Here is a 19,242-nt window from a genome sequence, read left to right as displayed (position 1 = left end):
AGCCAGTAAATTGCTCTATTTTACACCATCAAAAAAATCAATTCTGCTCTCACCTTTTCCTTTGACATCAATTATAAAGAACGCACAGCGAGAGGATTACGACAAATTTGACTTTCGAATAACCTGATTCCAATCAATTATCTATGGAAGCGTGTAGCTGCCAATGTGGAGGAAAACTTTTTGACTGGCAAATAGGTTTGTGACGAAATAGCTTTTTTTTTTTCTTTTTTACTTGCACAAGTCAACACCCTCTGGCATTCTAGTAAAAATGCTACACATGTAGCATTTAGCTCCAAGTACATCTCGTTCTGAACTATTTGAAACGTACACCCAACTACATTGGAATATATTTGCCAGTAAAAAAACATTTTACTCGATAATGGCGGCATGCTTCCGTAATTATGAGACCGCAATAATAGAGACAGCTTTCAGTAGAGCAGTCCTGCACTGCTCAATAAATGACTACTTGGGTTTTATTCAACAGTATTCCCTTTGTGAAGGCATCATTTTTTTTTTTTTTTAAACCTGATTAAATGCCTACATTGGATCTCATTAGATCGCGCAAATCATAATAATCCTGCTACTATGTGTTTGTCGTCAGAATTTCAGAAGAATTTACAGTCTATTGATTACAACATAAAATAAAGATTGCCTTTGTATATTTGAGCCTTTGCACTTGAGAAAATTCCATCATGCCAGTGATGTACAGTGACAGACGGAACAATTAAATGCTCTTCCACTAGATGGCAAAGATTTTAATTTCCAAATATTATAATATATGCCTTGAAGGAATAGTGGTGTGCAAACACTGATCTATGTATACAGTATTCAGCTTTAAATACAGTTTCTAAAACATGAGCAGAGATCATTCGTGTTGCCAGCATTCTCGAGAGGCCACCACTGATGGTCAGGGGCACACAAGCCGACTTAATCGGGCCTCCGAGCGTGAATGCGCCTGAATATCAGTGGGCTGATGTCCGCCCTCTGTCCTCTCACCTGCGACCTCTCGGCAGACTGATGCTTTGTCCGCGGGCTTCCCGACGAGAACCGCGTACCCTGACTTCAAGCAATTAAAGCCCGTGAATAGCAATCTATAGGGAGCGTGACAAGAAAGCCTTGGAGAATTCAAAAGAGACGCCAGCTTTTCGCCACGTGAGATTTGTAGGCATTGCAGGGAGATTAGCGAAAGTTCAGGAAAGATACAAATCATTTTCAGCGCTAGGTAACATTAGGTTAAGATTTCCTGTTGCGCAGTTTGCCCATCAACTGAAGGCATTATAGAGAGAAAAAGACCAAACTTAATGAATAGACGTTGATAAAACAGGAAATAAACGTCTAAAAAGTGCAAGTAATGGCTGAAAGCAAATGGGCCAATGGGCGCCCATTGAGGTACTCTTTTGGGTGCTAGCCCGTTGCTCCCACTAATGGTCTGTTTGACTGAAGTAGCACCAGGAATGCTCACCCTCCCAATGCTTCCCAACTCGGGGGCACGCATGGCAGCGCTCCCATTTTTGTGGATGTGTTTGCCTGGCTGTCATTCTACTTTCCAGAGGAGAAAGAAAGGAAAACTCATTCGAACAACACTCGCCCATCCTGTAATGAACAGGGACGACATATTTATGTTTTTTGCCAGAGAACACTTGAGAGACAAGAGGGGTTTAAGTAAAGAGAGCCTGGGTCTTTTGGGCCATTTTCAATATTTCCCCCCTTAGTGGCCCACAGGGCAAGTGAGGGGTTGCTTCTTTACAATAATCAGGTGACCAGGGGGAAAATAGTGTGGCCTTAACAAGCCCAAATTAAAAAAGAACATCATTTTCATTATGCAGTCAAACACAATTACAAGCAAATGTTTTCTCTGTGGAACTGCCCCTGCTTTCAGGGTCTTTGTCCCGGGCTCCTTAGTGTGTGCAGAGAAAGGACCCGGTGGTCAATGGGCAGCTGAGTGGCGTGTTCAGCGGAGGCCCACATCCTTAGCCCCCAGCACAGAATGCGTTTTGTTCCAAGAGCAAGCCGTACATTGGGAGCAGATTTGTTGAATTAGCGAGCACAGCGGGAGACGGGGAAGCAAAGGCTAAGCGATGGGGACGACTTGTTGCTAGGTGACTGACACACAACTGCAGGATGCCACTTTGTAGAGCTTGGCACGCCTTGTCTCTTTCCCTTTTTCCTTTTTTTTTTTGCCACCCTCCTCCAGATAACACAAACATTTTCACGTTAAAAATACAAACGGAAACTACTCACACTTACTAACTTTAGAAATCTTCTGGCTAAGTAATATCGAGGAGGGGGAAAAAAAAAAATGCTTCCATGAGCAAAATAAAGGTGCATTACCTTTACTTTATGTGATATACTGGTTAGCATCACATCTGACATCAGACATTAGTGTCATGCCGACACCCTGTGCTATCAGCAAAAAAAAAAAGAAAAAAAAAATAGTTTTTCCTGAGGCTTTTAAGTGACACACAAGGTCAGCCGGGATTTATGTTAACCCCCATCCTCTTATAAGTACTGCTGCCGCAATTTTTTTTTTTTCAATGACATTGTGTACATGTGTATATATATATATATATATATATATATATATATATATATATATATATATACAATGACATATATATTCTTTTTTTTTTCTCTTCAATTGTCTCGCCTTGACATACGTGTCTTCTCCTTAGCATTAATACTATTGTCAGTCCATTGTTCTCACGTAGACGCATGTACATACTGCTTATATTAATGTCATCCTTTATCAGGTATCAGTCGGCGGATCTCGTCTCTCCGTGAAAGGAAACTATAATGCGACACCCAATATGCAGCGTATGAGACTTCCATATTACTCACATCTCTCGCCTTTGCGAGTTTCACAATGAGACCTTTATTTCGCTTTGGTCTCGCGCCGTCTAATAGTGCGAGCTTGCCCGAATAGGCAGTAGAAATTCAGGCTTGGTGTCGCTCCTATTTGAAGCCGTGCCTGAAGGTCAAAACCACATCCACCCCGATGAAAAATCCATTGTTGATTTGAATCCCCACCTTGTGCCGCTCTAATCCTTTTCACCAAGGAAGCATCTTTACTCCTTTGTGTTACCTCTGGCTTATGAGAATATCAGGGCACACCTGTGTCCTGAGAAAAATTCCCCTGCCCTCTGTAAAGACGTATTATTCAGTGCAAGGCCATGTTTCTAAAAGCATTTGCAAGATTGCAAATGGTCCTTCAGCCAGGCACAAAAAGAAGAAAGATACTGTTTACAATATTCTCTATTCCTGTGTGAAACCTACAAAGGATTGCAAATACAATTTCTGCTTTACGTTTGATAAATAGCCTGTTATGCTATAGCATGGATAGTGAATGAAGCAATGTATGTCGTGGTTTGCTGAGATGCACTCTGGACGGATTCTTATTACTTTATTTAAAGTGAACACGATGGCCTTGCAGACAGTAATTTATTTGGACTCGGTATTGCTTCGTTTCTTTTGACCGCTGCAGATCTTGCTGCCCAGTTTTATGCACAAAAGATTCATTTGACAGGAAGTATGCTCCAGAATGAATGAATGAATAAAATAGGTTGAAGTGAGATCCACAGACCACTTTTTTTTTTTTTTTTTTAGACCGAGTACAATTACTTTCGTTTGAGTATTTGCCACTAGAAAATTTTGACAATTAGATCTTGTAAGCAATTTTTCTTTATTGTTCTTTCGTTGAACTTTTCGTTTTTCTTGTCCCACATTTGACCTAAATATAACCTTTTGTGGTGTTTCTGAACACTAGGGGGCACTGTGCAAAAGTGTGTCGATAAGATACCAAGTAGACACGAGATGAAAAAGAATAGTTTTAGGAATATGGCCGCCCTCTGAATATAAAGACAAAAAACACTTCCTCTTGAGAATGCTGCAAGTTATGAACAAAAGTGGCCAACTTTTCATCATCCACAAGTGGAAATCTTGCAGTTCCTTTTCCTGTAAATGCTACACGAATTTCCAGCCAGCGAGTCTTTCTCAACCGCATGCCTCTCGCTGCATTCAACGTAAAACCAAAGAGCTGCGAGCGAGCCGCTTTGTGCTACACGCCAAGAAAACAGAGCCCTGAGAATCAAGTTCCTTGTATGTGAGCTGATTGGGTCCACTGCCACATCGCTTTGGCTAACTTCCATACGGTTGCCGAGATAAGACGGTATTAACGTCGTCTCATCTCTGCTTTCAGTGTTACAAAGTCTTTAATGACTTAAATGACTGGAATGCACACGAGGTGATTTTGTGCTATCAATCTCTTTTGATACATTCAGTTTTTACCTCATCTTTTTTGTAGCAACAAATTTCAGCCTTTTCCTGGCTTGAAAATTATATTCAGTGGAGGAAATTCTGCCTGGTGTGATTTGAATATCAGCAGATAGCAACATCCCTTCTGCAGGCCCGGATGAAAACTCCAAATGAAAACTATCGATCATAACTGAGATGCGTTTTCCTGTCGAAATCCTGCACTCAGGTGTCGTACAGTTTGCTCATTTACACTGACCCCAATCCTCAGCACATCCAATGATTTAATCTTCCCTGGCAGGAGGACCCAGAGCAGCCCCCTCCAAACATGCATTTTTAATCAGTATATTAAGATGTCACATAACAGTCTGAGCTCATCATCTATGCCGCCGGTCATAGCACGTCGTAGGAGTTGGGCTATTTGGAGCACGGTTAGACTCGGTCGCTAGTATCCGCTTGAGAACCACGACGGGGAAAAACGGAGCTTTTCACGAGGGTCACGCTGAGATGAAACTCGGTATGAGTTTCTTAAGAAGCCATCGTGAGTCGCCGCGGAGCCACAAAGAGAGGAGATCATCTGACTCATCTTCTCAAGGTCTCCAAAGTCTCATCGCGCAAGACTGCTGATGCCAAGCAGTACACTGCGTAGCCCGCACGCGAATAAATATTTGAAGATGTGTTAGTGGCGAAAGCGAGATGACTCTCAGCCTGTCACTTGTGCTTTGGAGTCGAGGCATCAAGCAGGGACCTGCTCGGTGACATGGCGTAACTCGAGCAATGACACGAGCGCGCGTAGACCCTCGCCGCTCTCCCTTGCTCTCCTCGCAGATAGCCCCCGTCAGCTATCCGCTGTCACACGCATCAGCCTCCAGGTCGGGTGGTGAGCTATACGTGCTGCAGCTCTGCCTTCTCCTGCCCGTACCTAGACAGCTCTCTTCATCCTAATGAGCTCTGTCAGAGTGGCATTTGACATAAGCCATCAATAAAGCACAGCTGACACTCTGTCGGACTCTCGCTGGCCTCCAGTGCAAACAACTCGCCATCCCGAGTTGCACTTTTGATTAAGTGAAGGCTTCGGATTTTTTGGATCATGTTATTCTAACGTGGAATAAATGTCAATCAAGTTGAATCGACTTGATTTATTCATGTTCATTGTTGATCGCCGATGATCTGTTAAATATAACGAGATGAATTGTAGTCGTGTTTAATTTGGTGTTTTTTTTTTTTTATAAATCAAATATATTTCCGCTTCCTTGTGCTGTTCCAGTTTGAAACTAAATGAACAGATATGATTCGAAAGCAAACTCGTGCAAAGGAAATGAAGATCGGACAATAACACTAAGTGCAATTTCAGATCGCCCCACTTCACATTGCTGCTCGGTACTCATCAAACAAAGTTACAATTAAGTTTGATGGGAACAAATCCATTCACAAGACCCAATTCCCATCCTGAGAGTGACAAGCCCAATTTAGCATTTATTATCAAGTAGTATGACATCACCATACTATGACACACTTTATGATTCATTCTCTGTGAGCGGAAACTTGCTCCTGTTTCTTTTTTTTGTGCCTGAAGTTTAGAACTTAATTAGTAAAGCACATAGCAGCAGACTTAGTATCAAATCAACCCAGCGAGTGAGATCTGCTGAAAATAGAGCTAATATTACCGCCGCTATTCTGTTTTTATAGATCTGCACTTATGACTCATCCTAAAGAGACTGTGTGTAAAGGTCATAGAAGAAAGCGCTACTACGGAGCAGACAAAAGAGCAAGTCTGTCAGAAGAGACATTTATTGACAGCCGTGTGTGTATATGTGTATGCGCTGCTAGTAAATTGGAGGAGGCACACGCTGTAGACAATGTGAAGTGGAGGTGAGGCCCGGGTGGCACGGCTGTGGCGTTGTGACCTGTGCCCCGACTCACGCATGGTGTAGCTACCCGGTGCCAGAGGACCTCCTGACTCTGATGAGTTTTGACTCCTGTCACCTTCCAGTGTTGTCAAGATCCTCTGACTTGGCCTTGGATTTTTTTCCGTTTTATTTTTATCGGAGCTTTTCTGCTTCACAGAAATGCGTGGAGGCTGGTCTTTTGAACTTTTATCAAAGCGGGCCTGCAGATTGTCATATTATTTTTTTTTTAAATGATATGGACTTGTGTTTTTGGGAAAGGACCTCGTGCTCTCTGTAGCGGTGAATAAAAGCGACTGAGAGAGTGTGGGTGGCTTTATAGGGAGCATTCAATCAACCCCCTTGTTTGACTTCTATAAAACTGCACCACGGGGCGGCATGTTGACTGGAAAGGTGTTCTTGTTTTTTGCAAAGTATCTGTTGTGTGACTTCGACCGCCAAACTTTAGGATGTTGAAAAAAAAAAAAAGCTCAGGGCTCGGGGTTCACTACGGCTCAAAAATGAGGTAGGAATTGAAAAGAAAAATCCGCCCCAGGATTTTTCTTTTCTGTATGCTCTCCCAGATAAAAGCTACATTTTTTTTTTTTGCTGTAGCTCCAATTTGTCATTTTCTGTCCATAGCTGAGTGCAACAGTGGATTTATTTCTCTAAATGACCAGCTTGGCATTTTAGCCCTAACAGCCAAACATTGCTTCTCGCACACAATTGGGCTTGTTGTGCAAGTTGTATAGGCGCTGCTTGTTCATTAACTTTCTCTGCGGTATATGCCTTTCACAAATACAGGTAATATATGACAGTGTTGTCTAATGTCTCCGCTCCCCCGCTCCCACCACCATCACCAGTTTCATTTAGCCACTCTCTAGCCAGAAATTGACTGCATTCAAGATTGGAATGGATGTAATAATTACTTGCACTCTATAACATACTCTGTAAATGCACCCACCCTTACAAAAAAAATTAAAAAGGAAAAGAGGGCAAGATTCAATGTATCTCTAATGGCTTTTTTGCAGAGCATTTGCAGTTCAATCTCACTAGATTGTTTGTTTGCGATAGGTGAATGTCCTTTGGTTTACAAGCGCAACTCGCAGAAAAATGGAAAACAAAGATTATGAGAAACATTCAGTATTGCACTTTTATGCTGCTTTGCAGCTACATGTTGACAAGCTTAGGTATTCATTGATGCACTATTTTTAAGGGCAGAAATACAGATAGAAGAAAAAACATAATCCTGATACCAGGCTTATTTTACGGTATCGGTACGATAATATTTATTATAAAAAATTAGAAGATGAGAAAATAGCCATTATTTCATGCAAATTTAATAAAATGCGATCCTGGGATATAAATGTCTTTTTCAAAATGTTTTGAGGGCAATTTTATGTATTAAAAGTACTAGTGGTATCGGTGCTTGGTATCGGTATCAGCGACTACCAAGTACTAGTATCGGTCTGAAAAAAAAAAGTGGTATTAAACATCCCTACTAGTGATATTACAAAATCTTGCATCACATTGTTTTGTTTGTGACCGATGCACTCTCGTTATGTCAAAGAACTCTTGAGATTAGCGCTGTCAACGTGCACTGCGGTCGGATTATTCCATTCTGAGCTCAATATCATATTTGCCGAGTTCCATAGCCTCCACATGAATCGGCTCATTGGAGATGAGGCCAAAAATCACATGCGCCGTAACTCTTCTTGTGTGCTATGTGAAAACAAAAGCTTGGGGGAGGGGTATGTGTGTGAAGAGGGCAGGGCTTTGGCATGTGCCCCCACCCCCCCCCTCCGCATTGGCCGCCGTGGCCTATTGGCTCCCCTCGATCTGTGTCAGAGGGCCGTGTGACTGAAGGACGCTGGATTACATACACTAGGGGCCAACGGGTCAGCGGATAAGAAGTCTTCTCTGTTACCGCAAATCCACAGATTAAACGTAGCGTCAAGAGCTAGTGCCGCCCTGGGGGCAAATGGCTCTGAAAATACAACTCTCTGAGAGCTTTAGCTTAACCCTTCTGTCACCGCGACGCAACCAGGCGACCTTTGCACAGAGCCACTGTTAATTCTCTACACATGAGCCAGACTTTCAAATACACACGGGTCACGTTGAGGTTAAGGGGGTATATTGCTTGACATGATATCTTAATTGGAACGTTAATCTCACACGGATGAGGGAATGTAGTCGAAATCAAATCCTGAAGGCTGTTTTTTGCATATATTGGCATTGCGCAATGCAATTGCAGATTGCAACCTTTTAAAGTAAGAAAATGAGATTTGGTGCTTTGCTTGTTTGTGGACTATAGGCGGCGGCGTGGGGGCAGGGCAGATGGTGAGAGCGAGCAAGGTACTGTAGGTTGCATGGGAGTGTGGCAGGATGGCTGTTGGTGACAGGCTCTTGTAGCGTCTCGTCTGCTCCAGTGATCCTCGGGAATCTGGGTCATTTCCAGACGGTTCACATGGAACTATTCCCCACTCCTTCCCTCCTGCTGCCCAGGGCGAGCTATGACCCAGCTACATTCGAATAATGATGATGAGGACACAAAGTAAATGTCTCTTATTGTCATTTGGGGGATAAGTGAGAGGTGGTCACCACCCCCTTCCTTTAGTCTCATGATATCAGCACCATGTTTGTGTCATGAGCATGTCACGGGAAAAGCTTTTCTGTCACAGTACTTCTCCAAAGCTTAATACTGTGAATTCAATTTGGAAAATTTTCCTTCTTGTATTTGGCAGAAAAAAAAGGCTTTTTCCATCTTTACATGGATATTATGTTCTTTGTCTTTATTTTAGTATTTTACTCAATACGTAAGATTGTGTTTATTATTGCCTTGGCCAATGTTTGCTTTACTGACTCTTATGAACATTTTCAAGATGATGTTTTTTTTGGTTAATGTGACAGAAGATGCATGTCTCATTTTTTTTTTTTTTAATAATGGGTGAGGTATTGAAACACTAAACAGCTAGTGTCTATCTGATAGTTACGCTGTGGGAAAACAAAACCAGATTTGACTTCAGGCTTGATGTCATTTTAACGTATTCTTGTGAAGTAATTTCTTTCTGTCTGTGTTTGAAATGATTTGGAATTATATTGTAGGCTAAATAGTCATATGTGGTGTTTTATCCTTTTGATTAAAATGTGATCAGTTCCAGTTTTATATCCGCAGTGTTTGTCAAAGAAATGAGCACTTTGACACAATTGTCTTGGAAATTTAACATGGAAGGCGGCTGCAATAAATCACATTTGGTGTGCAGACAAGCGTCTGCTGAGATGAGGATGCACGAAACAAATAGACAAAGGGGGGGGGGGGAAGATATTTGAATGAGATCCACTGTGTTGTTGTCTCATGGTAATGTGTGGAGATATTGGTGTCAGGAGGCCTCACTGTGACATAGGCCTGGGCTCAGACTTCTTTCGACCTTGTGCACTGCAAAATAATAATGGCGTTATTTATTACAGGCTCATTTTTAATTTACCTACTTTTAAATATACAAAATCAAATTTCTGCTATATATATATATATATATATGAATAAAAATGAATGATTGAATTAATAAAAAAAAAAAAAACTGTCTATAAACCAGACACAGTAGCCGCAGACTACAAATGTTATTTGCAGCCCTCCGTTTAAAGGATCAAAAGCAACCTGGTGTTTTATTGATGGTGCCCTTCCTCAAATAAGTCCTTGTAAATTCAGTTTGGGACAGGCAGTCTGCAGGGATGAAATATTTACAGGCAACTAAATATTTCAGAACAGCAGCATGTCAATATACCTTCAGTGTAGCATCCCGTGGAGGTTTTATCCTTTTGTTTACCAGCTGTGATAATGTGTTGACCTTGATCAACAAAACCTCCCGGTTGGCAGTCTGACTTAAATAACGCGGCCTAATAGGCTTTATTTGTTCGTCGACGGGAGCAGGCTTCTTCCAGTTTATGCAAATTGCGAGCTTCTTGAACTGCACGCTTTTTACTTTTTAACCCAAGACGACGCGTCTGCAGTAAACCAGCAAAAGAATGAACAGCTTCCTGTGCAGAAGGCATTTCATAACCCCTCATCAAGCGTCTATAATTCATGCACAAAGAGCCCGAAGGGGATACAGCGCAGCGTGTATGCGCGTACACGTACGAGGACGAGCCTGTCTGTCTGTGTGTGCGTGCGCGCACCACTGTGAAAATAATATCAGGCCTTTCCGTTAGAATGAACTTTACTACTGTATCCAGCCATGAAATAATCTGACCCGACACTTCAAACCATCTGCGCTATCTATCTGCCCTCTTATTTACTAAATCAGCCTGAGCACAAAACGGAGTGTGGCTGATACTAAAGCCTGCCAGGGACATCATCATCCTACATATACACACACACACGCTTACGCGCGCCTCTCTCTCAGCCTTCATTCACTGCACTTAAAAAGTAACATCACGTATACCAAGAGATGCATTCTAGTGTTGCATATCAATGCACAAAAAAAAAAGGAAAAAAGCGCACATTGTCAACTGTAACCTTTATTTCTTTAAAATAATAGATGCACGTCGTAAATAGGGCATTTGATGATTATCCTCTATTTTGAAGTACCTGACGTGTTTTCAGTTGCGTAAAAGCGCACTGTTGTGGATTCAAGTGTCGTTTTTGTTGTCCAAACAACCCCACCGTACAAAGCGCTTGTTTAGAAAACCGCGCGACGAAACGACTACGGACGCCCAGCAAAAAAAAAAAAAAAAGGTCAAAATGTTTATATATTATGATTTGAAAAAGGGAGGCGCTGAGATGTGCATCGCGCCCGATTGGGCCAACTTGACAGTGATTGACGTGCAGCCATGGCAACCGGCCAGCCAATCTGCCAAGTCCAATAGGAAATCATCAGAGGGGCTTGACTGTCTTTTTCTCCCCCTTTAAAAAAAAAAATACACCTCTGCTCGGGCTCGAATCCTCTCCTACTTTGAATCCCAGCCCACCTTGATAAATACATCGCTGCGCCGTCATTCCTTCTCCGGTCCTTCCGATCCCTTCGCCCGCTAAGTTTAGCCAAAGCAATGGTGCGTTAGGTTGCCCCCACCTTTCCGGCGACATCGATCCGCATCTCCCTCGGCTCGCTTCAACTTTGGGGGGATTGCCTTGTGTGTACGTGCGTGCGTGCGTGCGGGTGGGCGCGCGTCTCGCGGATTGCCTTGGCGCGCGTCAAGAAGCCGACGGAGACGCCGTGGAGGAGAGAGAGGAGCACGGAGGGGCAGACTCGGGAGAAGCCTCCATGTTTCAGCTGCCTATCTTGAATTTCAGCCCCCAGCAGGTCGCCGGGGTGTGCGAGACTCTGGAGGAGAGCGGCGACGTGGGCCGCCTCGGCCGCTTCCTGTGGTCGCTGCCTGTCGCCCCGGCGGCCTGCGAGGTGCTCAACAAGAACGAGTCGGTGCTGCGAGCCCGCGCCGTGGTCGCCTTCCACACGGGCAATTTTCGCGAACTCTACCATATCCTGGAGAACAACAAGTTCACCAAGGAGTCGCACAGCAAGCTGCAGGCGCTGTGGCTGGAAGCGCACTACCAGGAGGCCGAGAAGCTGCGCGGACGCCCGCTGGGGCCGGTGGACAAATACAGGGTGCGGAAGAAGTTCCCGCTGCCGAGAACCATTTGGGATGGAGAGCAAAAAACCCACTGCTTCAAGGAGAGGACCCGGCATTTGTTACGAGAATGGTACTTGCAGGACCCCTACCCGAATCCCAGTAAAAAACGGGAGCTTGCACAGGCTACCGGACTTACACCCACACAAGTAGGAAACTGGTTCAAAAACCGAAGACAAAGAGACAGAGCTGCGGCTGCCAAAAACAGGTGAGAACACGCATTTTGCTTGTTTTATCTTTCCGTTAAAAAAATGATACTTTCCTCAATTTGAGCACTAGCATTCTTTAATTAGGACAGAAATTTGGATTTATTGCATAGACTGCACTACAAGATCCCAAAATAGCGTTGTTGCTCATTTTAAATGACGCGCAAAATAACGTAGCATCACCACGGAGAAAATGATTTTATTCTTGATTCTGATAAAAAAATAAAAATAAAAAAAAAATCCGAGCGGTTAATGTGACCAATGCATTTGTTAGAGTAATGATGAATAGCTTTATCTTTTTAGAATACAACATTAGTCTGGTACATTTTATTTTTAATTCCTGCTACTGCAAATTAATGCATGATAGATGGATGTCCTAAACATTGTAATGATTTGTTAGGTATATGATGTTGTTGTCTTATTACTCCACTTAAATAAATAAAAAGCTTGCTATTTGCTTTCACAGTTGAAAAAAAAGACAAGTCTGTTTTTTAGAAGAGGAAAAAAATCCAGATTTGTGTTTGCCACTGTGATCACGATTGGCTTGCTACAGGGTTGTAGTTCTTTGTGACGCCGTGTCCTCTTGTCCAGGCTTCAACAGCAGGTCTTGTCCGTGGGCTCTGTTCGCTCCCTGGCCGACGAGGACGGCACCGTGGACCGTCTGGGTAACGCGTCCAGTCCTGAGGCAACCCTGTCCAGCAAAGCGGCGGCCTCGGCCATCTCCATCACCTCCAGCGACAGTGAATGTGACATCTGAGAGCTCTCCCGGCTCAACTCTTGATGAATGGAAGCAGCGAAAAAAGGGGCGATGAACGAGTGAAAGACAATCGAATACAACGACTCATAGTGCCTGCGTTGCGTTACACACAAATACATGCAAACACGCACATACACATGTACACATGGATATCAGACACCTGCCAAAACCATGCAAGGATCTGTGAGGCCTCTATACTTTTATTTGCATTTGACCCTCGGAAGACTGATAACTCCCCCATTGAGAAGGATTTAAAAAAAAAAAAAAAAGGAAAGTATAGAGAGCGCCTATAATCTACCATATTTCATGTTGAGAAAGAACTGTGCTATTTTTACGTTTCTTTCAAAAGTTTTATAAATAATGTTTATTTGCCTATTTAAACGCATCTGCTCTGTCTTTTTGGATTTCATCTTCATTCGCTTGGTGTTTTTTAATACTTTACCTTGTGCACAGGTGGACCTGTTGAGCATGCGCGCTTTAGTGACAATGTATTTTAAGTCAAAGGGAACAAGTAACTTAATAAAGTAATTGTGGATTGACAGGGATCATTTTGTTTTTTTTGTGATTGTTGTTTGAACCAAGACCCAATATAAAAACGGAGATTGCATCAATTCATGTTTTGATGGCTGGCTCTATCTGTCCACCCTGACACATTTCACAGCGAGCCTTAATTGACCATCATGCTGGGCGTCGTGTAATGCAGGGTGACAGCGAGAGGTCAGTGAGAGGCCGGCTCACTAACCCGGATGATGCGCGGGGAGAGAGCATCATGCACATGAAAACACGGCAGATTGTCGACGTGCACAAGCCTTGCATTGCGCGCATGGACAAGCACTCGCCGTCGTCTTCTTGGATAGTCATTGCACGCTTTGTTGCAAAATTAACATAAAAGAAGAAAAAAAAACTTCTATTGGTGTAAAATGTCTGCGAATATTTACAAAATTCCTATTTGGGAAATGTGTAATGTCACAAATGTTCTGTGGTTAATGATTATTAATTTTGGGGTTTCATGTCAAAATGGCTGATGTAAATAAAATGCACATAGTTTATTTATGAAATTTACAACAATTTACCCCAATAATAATAATGATAATATAAAAGAATAATCCGCCTGTGATTTTGTAAATATTGGTCCATAAACAACCAGAATGTTTTTTCATGCTTTTTTTTTTTTTTGCGCAAAAGAAAACAAATGCCCCACTCCCACCTCTAATAAGGAACTGCTGCGTTTCCATCTATTTCGCATACATTTGTCTTAATTGTCAACAGTGTCATTTTGAAGATTTTTTTCATCCTAATAATATAGAAAAAAAGAGACGATGCACGAGCGCTTTTTTTTTCAATATTATTGACCGTGTTGTTTTTTTAAATTATGCATAGCATCCATGTGGCACAACTGTGACATTATAGTCCCACTGACAGCAGTTAATAATTTGTGCTATCGTGAAACAAAAACAAAAAAACAGTAAGGATGGCACGAGTCGCTTGTTGTATTATTTGGAATGTCTAAAAATGTGTTCAACCGCAGTATTCTCCTTATTCTTAGATTACTCTGAGAATACTCTGAGAATATTGCTCAATCTACGGAAATTGATTTTTTTTATGACTATAAGAAGCCAAGTAGGAAGGACTAGTTCCAGGTCGGCGACGTTTTTTTTTAAATATATTATTTTGGTTATGATTTAAAAATGTTGATAATGTCGCTCATATGTTTGTTGTAATATTACTGTAGTAATACAAGAAATGAGGAATTAGGAGGTTCAGTGTAATTGCCAGTCTGTTTGTATTAATGTAGGCCATGTTTTTTTTATATATATATATATATATATATATATATATATATATATATATATATATATATATATATATATATATATATATATATATATATATATATATATATATGCAGACTGCATACATACATTTTTCAAGCACAAGTACGCACGCACGCGCACACACACACACACACACACACACACACACACACACACACACACACACACACACACACACACACACACACACACACACACACGCGCACACACGCACACACGCACACCAAGATCATCTTTTGCTATACACTGGGCACGTTTTGTTTTTTTCTAAATAAACTAACCTTCAAATTATCAGCCTAGCAAGGGCAACTAATTTTAGATGATATTCTTGGAAAAAGCCCCCCCACCCCACCTATGCAGCATCGTCCTTGTCCCATGAATATTCCGAGAATATGGAACCCCCCCCTCCCCTTATTGCTACAGAATCGAAGAAATGACGCCCCCTCCCCAAGTATGGCAGAAGGGCGAGTTCAAGTTGAGCTTTTCCAAGTGTATAGGGCGGACACCTGGTTGGCTCCAGTTTGTAATGAATCGGTCCACAGTAACTTGTGAGATGCACAAAAGGCTTTCAAACACAAAGCGAATATGAAAGGGGGGACGGGGGTCGCAAGGCTTTTTTGCTCTTTATTTTTTGGTGGCTTCTCTTTGGAACAGAATGTCTGAATATTTCCGTTTCCATTGAAAGTAAGAGGATGGAGGGAGGGGGAACACATTGTGGGTGGGTGGAAGGGGGTGTTTCTCTCGGTCAATAAGGTTGTCAAACTGGTCAGCGGTAATCAGTGCTAATGATGGCTCTGAGGTCCCCCTTCTTGGACAAAGGGGCCCCGCCGCTGTTTTGTGAAGGGTCCCAATCCAAAGAAAAGACTCCTAGCATGTGTGTGTCTGCACTGTGGTCTGGTCGTCCATTAAAAGGGTTTTAATTACCATTTAAGTATTTTTCTGGCTTGTTGTCCCAACCTTTCCAAATACCCGCCCAGTAACATTCGTCATTTATTGTCACGCACGTTTGACTTTCTCCTCACACACGTCACTTGCTATTTAGACAGGTAAAAAGTTGTCTCTTTTCAGCCTCACTTGTATGTTGAAGGTCATCTTGCACTATATGCATAATAGCTGCATGCTGTTGTCTATATTGCAATGATGTCAAAAGGCATTCTAAAGCACTATGGATGCTCATCGTGGAAGCACAACCGCCACCTGCACTTGTAAGGGAAAAAAAAAAAAAAGAATAACAAAATAATAAATACAATTTTAATTGAACATAAAATGCTATAGGAGAAAAAAACCCATAAAATTATACTTGTCAAAGATATTGTGTAAAATCTACTTCCTTGGTGTTGAAGCATCTCCCCACCATGAGGTGAGAACATTCACACGTCAGGTGTGAATATTGGAGAAAAAAGAATGAGTGAATCTAGATCATCAAGTCAATAATTTTAAAGCCGTAACGCAGCCACTTCATAAAATATTTTAGTGATTTAGTCAGATTCGGAACTATATATGAAATCTAGCTTCCTGGAGACAAATGAAAATTTAACTCCTAACTGAGCAGCATATATTCATCATAAAAGCAGTTCACTAGGCTAGACAACTTTTTAAAAAGGAAATTACATTTTGGACCAATTTTATGACAGATTTGATCCTTTTTATTCTGCCTCGTATTATTCTTTGACCAATAGAAGGCGCACTTGAGTACTTGGCCTACAGACACTGACTTCCATTCTATGATGTAAAATATTTTTCTGATTGTCAGGTTCAGGAAAAACAAACAAACAAACAAACAAACAAACAAACAAACAAACAGACAAACAGACAATTAAACAAACACATAACGACCTGTCCTTCATCTCACTCATCATTTCCACAAGGGCACCATGTCAAAATGTAAGAAGGGTTGCAAAACTGTGGATACAATCAATAAACACTTTTTGAAATCTTCCAAACAAACATCAGCACAATATTGAGAGAGAACAGTCCCACCAATGCCCCATTGCAATTCCAATTTGCATCACTCACGCCTTTGTCTTTGATGCAAGGTGCCAAAAAGGTCAACATCATGCTCAGCACAAGGACATTGAGACACAGACATCATTTGTATACACAAAACAACACCACTTGTCACTTCAATCATCAATGTCAGTTTTTGTGTCGATGAAATGACATGAGGTAAACATTCCACAAATAATTAAATGTGGAAAAATACTGAATAAATGGTATTGAATTGATGTAACACGTAATTGGAGAGGTCATAGATTTCCATTTAAGCAAACTCCTTTCTCCTTACACCAAGCATCAAAATGAGTTATCATTAGAATTTGTGCATTTTATTTCCCACTTCAGTCAGAACCAATTCAAGCTTCACTTTTATGCAGTTGTCTGTGATGTGCCATATTGCAGCACGTTGCCATTCATAGAGGCTTGGGTTCTTTTGAAATCTAACTTTACAACAAAAATCCAAAATGTCTGGAGCTCAACACTAATTATTTGTTGAATCGAGTTGTTTTTAAATCTAACTTAACAACACAAAACAAACGAGAAATCACCCTTGCTCGAATAATCAGTTAGTCTGGAGCTCAACACAAATTATTTGTTCGATTATATTCATATTTTCTCATATTTTAAGTGTCGTATTACAGTTAGGCCCAAACCTTTTTTAAAATGACATCCTATTGTCTTAAGAAGTTAATTTTCGGAGCATGGAATCTTTTTTGCCCGTGTAAAATGATGACATTACACTAGATGCAATCAGAGAGGTTGCAGATCTCTATATCAAGCTATCCGGTCACTGCCTGAGCTCAGTTTAGCCCTTAATTCACCTTGTGAAGAATATTAAATGGACAATATACAACAATAATTTGTGAAGAATATTCAATTTATAGTCAATATATTATTACAATATTAATAACAAACATTGTGGTTGCTGCAGATGAAAACTTTGCTACAACCCCAATATCTTATTTCTAAGTTAATTTCAATATGTGGCGAAAAAAAAATCACACATTCCATGACTTTAGCATGAAAAAAAAGGTTGCTGGTGCAAACGCAAAGAATTTTTTTATTTTTCCATAAAGTTACTACATGATAACTCATTATTAATATAAATATACGGGTATCCCCATATACTACTGCCAACTAATTATTCATCTGAGTTTTACTCAGTTCTTATTTATACAATGGCTCGGTTGAGACCTCTGCCGGAGATTTTGTTTCACTACATTAAAACTCCCCTGTACACGCGCGCGCGCACACGTACACGCACGCGCGCACATTAATATTTGCACAATAAAAGCAAAAGAGCTAATTAAATGGTTGAAAGTATTCCAAAAATGACGAATCCAATTTAAATGTAATCCACAACTGAACTGTACCATACTTAATTCAAAACAACAAATACAACAACAAAAGTAAGAACCACAACCACGCACTTGCTGAACCTGCATGGTTCGAATATTTAATTCTGTATTACCACTAGAGGGAGCCTGAGTACTCTTCATCATAAATTGCATGTTAATAGTACATGACGGAAAGTACATTTCAGTGGTTTAAATATATGAATTAAAATTCACATTATGCAGGTTCATTTAACACCTAGAAAAATGCTTCTGAAAGTCAATTGCATGTGGTTTCCCATTTTTTACCCAATTAAGATGTAAAATACAACTGTTGTACCACATTTTGGCCACAAAGGGGAGCTCAAGATCCATCAAAGTCTGCCTTGCTGGTTTAACACTTCATTCCCGTTTCACAGAACGTACCGGTGAAAGCTCCGCACGTCAAATTTGATTTGAATATATGTTCCGACAAGAGAATACAATTTACAGACAATATGCCTAAAAATTGCCTTTGTTTTAAAATATTTCTTTTCATGATTCATGATAGTATCAAGTATTGACAAAGTTGGAGGTGTTTGACTCAGGTATCCACACTTACAATGTAAAGTTGTTGTTTTTTTTTGTCTGAGTGTGAATGGGTGGACAGGTTGTGAATGTACATGTGCGATAAAGTGTTAAGGCAGAGACCAAGGGCACCAGTTTCGATTTTAATGGTCTATATTTATAACTCTCTGGTCTCTAGTTTCTGCAGCTGTTGCCAAGTTGAAGTTCAGCACCTTGAGCCCCTTCTCAGTCATGGTCTGGGGTCAGAGTTATAAACCTGCCAAACTCTGAGACAGAGAGGCTGAAGCAGACATTCAGGCTGTCAGCTCAGATGTCCTTGCTTCAAGATGTCCAAACCCAGTCAGTGCTCGATGAAATTCTTTTATCTAGACCCGAGAACTACTTCTTGGGTATGGATTCATGCAAAGGGTTTGATTAATTAAAAAGAAAAAAAGAAATAGGATGGGGGAAAAAGTGCATTTTCTTTTTTTTTTTCCAAAGCTGATAATAATTCAATACAGTACATAGCAAAGTAGCTAAATGTGTTGTTAAGTGGAGTCATATTGAAAGGACCGGCATAGTATTTTGTGTGTTGGCCCCAAGATGCCCTCATCATACTGTCCAACACGTAAGCGTTTAAAACTAGCTGGTTGGTTGGACATCAAACATCTCGTTTTCTCCGTCCTGCATAACAAGACCTAGAGCATGACTGTAGGTTATGGACTCATGAGGGCTCTTTCCTGGAGGGGCCTGCTGGAAAACACACTGTAGAGGAATGGCTACGTTTATTTTACTTCTTGCAAGGAGGAGTTC

General features: G+C 41.2%; 1 protein-coding gene across 1 annotated transcript; it reads left to right on the top strand.

Annotated features, from left to right (window-relative positions):
- The first annotated feature begins 11,392 nt into the window (after window positions 1–11,392).
- On the top strand, window positions 11,393–13,217 carry six6a (SIX homeobox 6a). Its single transcript, XM_085932445.1, has 2 exons — window positions 11,393–11,964; window positions 12,554–13,217. The coding sequence occupies exons 1-2, from the start codon at window positions 11,393–11,395 to the stop codon at window positions 12,717–12,719; spliced, it is 738 nt and encodes a 245-aa protein (XP_085788571.1). The 3' UTR covers window positions 12,720–13,217.
- Window positions 13,218–19,242: the final 6,025 nt, after the last annotated feature.

This window comes from Syngnathus leptorhynchus, chromosome 15, assembly GCF_054491065.1.
Source record: "Syngnathus leptorhynchus isolate UIUO chromosome 15, UIUO_Slep, whole genome shotgun sequence".
In the NCBI taxonomy this organism is placed as follows: domain Eukaryota; kingdom Metazoa; phylum Chordata; class Actinopteri; order Syngnathiformes; family Syngnathidae; genus Syngnathus; species Syngnathus leptorhynchus.
Note: the sequence above shows the minus strand (reverse complement) of the source record. Positions and strands in the feature narration are given on the sequence as shown.